General features: G+C 41.2%; 1 protein-coding gene across 1 annotated transcript; it reads right to left on the bottom strand.

The window, feature by feature from the left end:
* LOC120390477 (claw keratin-like) lies at positions 1–741 on the bottom strand. Its single transcript, XM_039513186.1, has 2 exons — positions 353–741; positions 1–214 (listed from the first exon to the last, which is right to left on the bottom strand). The coding sequence occupies exons 1-2, from the start codon at positions 739–741 to the stop codon at positions 1–3; spliced, it is 603 nt and encodes a 200-aa protein (XP_039369120.1).
* Positions 742–7,896: the final 7,155 nt, after the last annotated feature.

Raw genomic sequence — 7,896 nt, 5'->3', positions numbered from 1 at the left:
TTAACATGGCCCACAGTATCCACCGTAATACCTACGGCGATATCCCCCATAACCACATAATCCCCCATAACCACCTAATCCTCCATAACCGTAACCTCCCCCGTAACCACAGAGTCCTCCATAGCCTCCCCCATAACCACAGAGTCCCCCATAACCTCCCCCATAACCACACAGTCCCCCATAACCACCTAATCCCCTGTAACCGTAACCTCCCCTGTAACCACAGAGTCCTCCATAGCCTCCCCCATAACCACACAATCCCCCATAACCACCTAATCCCCTGTAACCGTAACCTCCCCCATAACCACACAGTCCCCCATAACCTCCCCCGTAACCTCCCCCATAACCACACAGTCCCCCATAACCTCCCCCATAACCTCCCCCATAACCACACAGTCCACCATAACCACCGAATCCACCATAACCATAATGGCCCCCATAACCACCTAATCCCCTGTAACCATACAATCCTCCGTAAGGGCCTCCATAGCCGTACAGTCCACCATGACCGAATGAGCCCCCATAGCCGGGTCCGACCACAGGTGCTCCAACAGATCCCACTTCACTCTGCTGAGGGAAAGTGCTGAGAATTGGTCCTGGGATGGTCACAACAACCGGTGATGGTTGGATGAGCACTTCAGAGTCAGGGCACTGCCTAACGCACGGCTCATTGCAGCTGCCAGAAACTGGACTGGGACGGGCTACCCCGCATTCTGGATAACACAGGCTGGAGCAAGACATCTTTCTGTGACGGAGGTAAACCTGAAACACACAATGGGGAACAGATTAAAGAGAAGGTACAAGTACAAGTGGAAGAAAGGCTTCAAAGCTCGGTTACTATTGTAGGGAGATCTACAAGGTCCCGAGAGAGAGGAGGAGGAGTGGATTCAGTCGCTATGTTCATGGTTATTATGTGTTCCTATTTCCGCTTTCTAGGCCTCTTCTCCTCTCCCACTAAACTTCCCTCCCATACGGCCCCTTTGAAGTCCTCTCAATGATTGTGTCTGAAAAGCACCAACTGGAATCAGTGTAATTATGTCTACTGTGGACAGCTGGGATTCTTTGTCCATTTTAGACATTTCTCAGTGAGAACATGGCAAGGATAATGGTAATCCAATTCTTTTCTTTTTGGATATTGAGTGTGGCTCTTTGGTTTTCCAAACCTCGGGAGTCACCAATACTTGCTGAGAAATGAACAGAAACTTTTCTCTAAACGAATCACTAAAGACAAGATCTTTGGCTGAGGTACATTGGCTTAGGTCCACTGACTTCCATCGAGTGACTCTAAATTTAACCACCTAAGGGCAAAGAATCTTCAATGGGTATTTCTGCTCATAAGAATAGAGGAATTGCTACACTGGCTTACACCAGTTGTCAGATTCATCCATTCTTCTGTCTGCAACAGTGATGAAGAATAGCTTCTTCAGAATAAAGTAGAAAACCACCGAATTGGCCCCTTATGGAGTAAACTGGAAAAGTTTCTTCCTAATCTACTAAAAAGAGAAATTACTAAAGGATTTTCTGAAGTCACTTAAAAGATTTAAATGCCCTAATTCAATTTCCAATTGATAGAAAATATATTTCCCAGTTGCATAAGTTGCTTCTAAAATGCCCCCTTTAGCTTAACATCATGAATCCACCAGCCATTGCAACTGAATGAGTGCACAATGCAATTATGGAAAATAACCCTGATAAGTCACTGAGAGTATGTGCAAGATTCAATCTTAAATGCAAATGGATGCTATTAGGATATCTCTATGGTAAGAAAGAGAGTCGAAATGGACTTACCGTGTTCACGGAGGAGATGAAGTGCAGAGAAGTGTTTAGAAGAGTCCTGAGATGTGAGCACTTTTATACAGTTTGTAGGACTGCCTGAAGGTTCTGAGATGCCTTTTGTGGAGGAGGTCCTAATTAGTTAGCAAACAAACTTGACTGCCTTGCTATTCCTCCTTTTGATGGAGTTGTTTTCCTCAGGGTTTGAGATTGCTGGGCTAATCTCAGCCTGAAAGGGTGTGACATTATTGCACTCTTCAGCTTTCTTTCATCTAAAAATTGTACAAGCCAACTGCATTCCTCATGTCATTCCACTGATTTTCTTGGGGCTGCAATGAGAATGCATGTCAAGGTGTTTCAGAGCTGTGTCAGTAGTACAACTGTCTGTCATGAACAGGAATCCAGTTTTTTTCCTTTCTATTCATGATGGTCATGGCTGGGGCATTGGGCAGTGCATTTTGTACCCAGTAGGAAGGAGAGAGGCATTCTTGTGCACTGGGTCAGATCCAGTTCCCTTTGTAATCAATGGGAAGCATTCTATTGCCTTCAGGACCTCATATCTGAAATTCCCCCTTTGGCAGAGGGATAGTACAATGTCTATGGACATTTTGAGTCCAGCTTGAAACTTTCAAACTAGGATTTATCAGGGATTGTAATGGAGCATGGGCCTTTGTGACGACCCTCTGCCCAGGGGAGAATTTCTCCTTACAGGGATTCAAAATTAAGCTAAAATTGGACCTCCACTTGTGGCACCAATTCTAAACAATTATCAAAAAAAATTAAAAACAAAAACAAAACAGAATGAGCGTCTCTAAGAGTTACTTTTCGGGCTAGTGACGGATGTGGAAGCCATGATTGATAAGTGTCCAGTAGGGTTGAAGAGATTGAGATTAGTGTTTGGCATGAGTAGTGTCAATTACTGGGGGATATTTCTGACTCTGCCAATCTCTCCCTGTCTGACCTTGACCTTGACCTTAACATGCCTCCATTCACCTCTGTGTAAAACAGGTATAATTATAATTTGAAAGCACTTCACCCAAACACTTTATAGGGCCAAAGAAACATAGTGTATTATTATAGTAGTAATAACTTGTTACTGCAATTAGATGTTCCAATATTCACTTTAAAAATGCATGTCAAGGTCTCAGATGTCATTCCAGTACTCTGTTTGTCATTCTGAGCTCCCTCCCACTCAAATGGAGGCTCTTTCATTTTTTTGAATGTAGTTTTGTTTTCTCTCATATATATATTTTAAAGTTAAAAGATTGAATCTGGGCTAGTGTAGACCACCACAACTCCATCAACTTCAATTTGAAGGAAGGCGCTTTACCTGCCGAGGTTAGAGAAAACCTTGTGTGGAGTGTATCTTTCTGTGCATAGTCTGCACCTTCACGCCCAACTGTGTGAGTCAAATTAGACTTACCAAGTTCACCAAAACGAATAATGCTAGATGAGTGATCTGAAAAGTTCTAAGTTACAGGTGCTTTCATATGATTTAGAAGTAGGTGAGGTGCCCTTTTCTTTTGATGAGGACCTTATTAACTACGAAACCAATCTTGTTCCATGTATAACAACTTCAATGAATGTAAATGTTTTCCTCATTTTTGTGGTTATTAGTTTAAAGCTACAATTAATGAAATTTTAATTCCCAAATTATGAGGCTGCATATCAGGATATCATCCAATAATGTAGGTTAGATCTAATTGATGGGGTATAGTGAAAAACTTCCTTTATGGGCAAGCGACTCTATACCTCTGTTCTCCTGGGTTACTTGCAACTCCCAGTAAATAAAAACCTGTGGCCAGATGGATATATCTCCCCTCACCAGCTAAATGTTATGGCATGTTCTTGGAAAAGACAGGCTGGTCTGGATAATTTTTTCCTTTTGTGTCATCCAATCAAAAATTTGATTATAGGAAAATATTCATCTTCTGGGAGCTGAAGGGCACAAAAATGTTGATGACGTGTAGATGAAAATGTAATTTTTAATTTGCAGTTCCTGCAATATCATGCCACAATAGATCCTGGGGATGTCATATATATGGAGTGTAGTAAGCAAGAGCAACCTCAAAAGCCATTAGATTCTTGTACTAAATTAATTCTCCGTGCATTAATTCATATCACATATTAAGTTCCTGACTGCTGCAGATTCCTTTGGTGTTGTCTAATTTGTTTTATTGGCTGAACAAATTCAGGCAGGTGTGTTTGCAACATTCTTGTGAAATCCTCTCTTGGTCTTGTCATTTCACCAGAGTGGAGATTTCTGCTGACCAGCTGATGAACACATCAAGGCAAAGAATGAGAAGAAGATCAGTTTAATTGACTTTTAATGATGCAATGATGGGTGGGAAATAAAACAGAGCATAATAATAAATAAATAAAACACTGCGTAATAGAGGCAGAGGACTAGGCAGCTTCTCCATTACATATCTGGCATGACAATGCAAAGTGAGATGCTTATGGTACATATCGGTGGAAAGGATAGAATATGTAGGGCCTATTCTCTTTTATTTCATTGATATTCCTGTTGGGATTAACATGGCCCACAGTATCCACTGCAATACCTACGGCCATATGCCCCATAACCGCATAATCCCCCATAACCATAACCTCCCCCGCAACCACACAGTCCCCCATAACCTCCTCCATAACCTCTCCAATAACCACCTAATCCCCCTAAACCATACAATCCTCCGTAACAGCTTCCAGAGCCATACAGTCTCCCCAAACCAAATAAGCCCCCAAAAGCAGGTCTGACCACAGGTGCTCCAAAGGCTCCCACTTCACTGTGCTGAGAGAAAGTGCTGAGAATTGGTCCTGGGAGGGTCACAACAACCGGTGATTGTCTGATCAGCACTTTGGAATCAGGGCACTGTCTAACGCATGGCTCATTGCAGCTGCCAGAAACTGGACTGGGCGGGGCCACCCCGCATTCTGGATAGCACAGGCTGGAGCAAGACATCTTTCTGTGATGGAGGTAAACCTGAAACACCCAACAGGGCACAGAGTAAAGAGAAGGTAACAGTGTCAGTGGAAGAAGTTCTCAAAGCTTGGTTACTATTCTAGTGAGGTTTACGTGCAGCCCAAGAGAGAGGAGGAGTCCCTATGTTCATGGTTATTATTTATTCCTATTTCTGCTTTCTATGTCTTTTGTCCTCTTGCACTAAACTTCCCTCCCAACCGGCCCCTTTGAAAACTTCTCAATAACATTGTCTGAAAATCACAGACTTGAAGAAGTGTAACTATTTCTTTGATGGACATCATGGATTCTTTGTCCATTATAGACATTTCTCAAAGAGAACATGGCTGGAATAATAGTCATCGCGTCCTTTGCTTTGAGGAATTAACCTCAGTATGGCAAATAGTTCTGTCCAGTATTAGACCATAGCTCTTTGGTTTTCCAAACCTTTGGAATCACCATTACTTGTTGATGAATGAATAGAAACTTTTCTTCTCTCCAAATGAATCACTAAGGACAAAATCCTTAGCTGAGGCAAATTGATTCAGGTCCACTGACTTCCATGGAGCAACACTAAATTACACAATCTGAAGAGAAGCATCTCAAATGAGTATTTCTGTTCATAAACATAGGAATTGCTAGACTAGATCACACTAATTGTCAGCTTCATCCATTCTCCTCTCTCCAATACTGAAGAATAAGAGCTGCTTCACAGTAAAGTAGAAGATTACAGAATTGGCCCTGTGTGGACTAAACAGGGGAAGTTTGTTCCTAAGATAGCTAACTGGAAAATTGATAAGGGACTTTCTAAAATTATACCCTAATTCTATTTCCAATTATTATGAAATATGTTTCCCAATTACATACGCTGATCCTTATATCCCACCTTTAGCTTAAGATTGTGAACCCACCAGCAAAATAAACTTTCTCATCCCTGATAAATATCACAGAAAGTTCGTGTAAGATTCAGTCTTAAATTAAAATGGAACCTACTGACACATCTCTATGGTTAGCGAGAGATGGAATCAAATTGGTTTTACCCAGTTCAACAAGGAGATGAAGTCTGGAGAAGAGCCCGTAATTGTGAGTGCTTTTATACAGTTTGTTGGACTGCCTGGAGGATCTGTGATGCCTTTTGTGGAGGAGTCCTAATTAGTTACCAAACAAATTTGACTGTCTTGCTAAATCCTTGTTTTGTTGGAGCTCTTTTCCTCAGGGTTTGTGATTATTGGGTTAATCTCAGCCTCAAAGAGTGTGATGTTGCATTTGTCAGCTTTCTTTCATCTAAAAATTAAATGAGCCAACAGCATTCCTTGTGTCCTCTGACTTCCTTGGTGCTGCAATGAGAATGGATGTCAAGGTGATTCAGAGCGTATCAATAGTACAATTGGCTGCCATGAAGAGGAATCTGGTTTGGTCCTTTCAATTCATGCTGGTTGTAGTTAGGGGCATTGGGCAGTGCATTTTGTACCCGGTAGGAAGGACGGAGCCATTTTTCTGCATTCTCACCACCTCCATCCCCAATGGGTCAGATTCAATTCCCTTTGTAATCAATGGGATTCATTCCATTGCCTTCAGTATGTTTCTTGTTGGGACTTTGTCTGAAATTCCCCCTTTGGCAGGGAGATAATATGATGTCTATGGACAACTTTAGTCCATCTTGGAACTTTCAAACTAGGCCTTAGCGGGGATGATAGTGGAGCATGGGCCTTTGTGATAGCCATCTGCCAAGGGGAGAAGTTCACCTTATGGACCTCCACTTGTGGCACCAATTCTAAACAATTATCAAAACAAAATTTAAAAAATCCAGAATGAGCCTTTCAAAGAGTTACTCTCAGGCTAGTGATGTATTTGGAACGGTAAGTGTCCAGAAGGGTTCAGGAGATTGAAGTTAGTGTTTGGAATGAGTAGTCCCAACTACTGCAGATTTTTTCTGACTCTGCCAATCACTCTCTGTTTGACCTTGACCTTAATATACCTCTGTATCAAACAGATATAATTATAAATTTCATGGTGAATGCTCTGAGGCGCCCTCTGATGTAAGCATTTCAAAGCACTTCACAAACACTCATTAAGCTTTATATGTCCAAAGAGATGCATTATTATAGTAGTAATAACTTTTTACTGGGATTAGATGTTCCAAAATTAAAGATTAGTTTCACTTTAAAACTGTATGCCAAGGTCTCAGATGTCATTCCAGTACTCAGTTCATGTTTCTGAGCCACCAGATTGGAGCTCTTTGATTTTCTTCCAAAGTAGCTTTGTTTCCTTTGTATATATATTCTAAAGTTAAAGGGGTTGATGTTGAGCTAGTGTAGACCAGCACAGTTCCATCAAATTCAATTTGAAGGAAGGCACTTTACCCAGCCCGTTTTAGAGAATATGTTGCTGAGTGTGTATCTGTCTGTCCATACTCTGCACTTCCACCCCAAACTGATCAGATCCAATGTACAGTGAAATCAGTGGGAATATCAGGTACTGTGTCTCTTCCATGAGCAGCCAAGAGAATTGGGTCCTGTCAGAGAATTCAGCTCGTAAAGAAAAGGAAGAAGCACAAAACAGATGGAGTTAAGGAAAACATCTTCAATAGCCAGATTTCTTTGGAAGGAGATTGGATTCCAAGTCTGGCCAACCTATGGCATTCTGCAAGACCCTTCTCCAACAGAAAGCTTTTCAGCTATAATTAGAGTGAGTTTGAAAGTGAAAAATACACCACCAATGTGATTTCTTTTAACCTGGGCAGCATAAAATGCCTTCCCTCAATTTTAAGGCACAGAACATCATTGAAGTCTGTAGAAAAGTGCAGATTTACTCTGGCTCAGCATCTGCCCCTTGAGCTTTACAAAGGAATGTTTGTTAAAGAAAGACAAATGCAAAGCTATTTTAAATGAAATCAAAGAGCTCAAAATTTGGAGGTTAGGAGATGTGTACTATCTATTGGAATGAAATCAGAAGCCTTAATATGCATTTGTAAAATTAATATAATCCACAGTTTGGGGGCATCTGATCCCAATAAAATAATACAATATCGTGGACACCTACAACTTTAATAAGCATGAAGTGCTTTGAAGTCTTTTGATTTGAGGAAGTTTATGATCATCGAGCATAATATCATTATTAGATCAGATTAATGTGGATGTGATATTGATGTCAACAAGCACACT

Source organism: Mauremys reevesii, linkage group 24 (assembly GCF_016161935.1).
Source record: "Mauremys reevesii isolate NIE-2019 linkage group 24, ASM1616193v1, whole genome shotgun sequence".
NCBI lineage: Eukaryota > Metazoa > Chordata > Testudines > Geoemydidae > Mauremys > Mauremys reevesii.
This window is presented reverse-complemented; position numbering and strand designations above follow the sequence as displayed.

What these genes read in the sequence shown, in the direction of transcription:
- LOC120390477 (XM_039513186.1), bottom strand. Translation starts at nt 741, where the DNA reads ATGTCTTGCTCCAGCCTGTGTTATCCAGAATGCGGGGTAGCCCGTCCC. An exon ending in GGGGGAGGTTATGGGGGACT is followed by an intron (nt 215 to 352) that starts GTGTGGTTATGG and finishes CTGTGGTTACAG; the next exon opens with GGGAGGTTACGGTTACAGGG.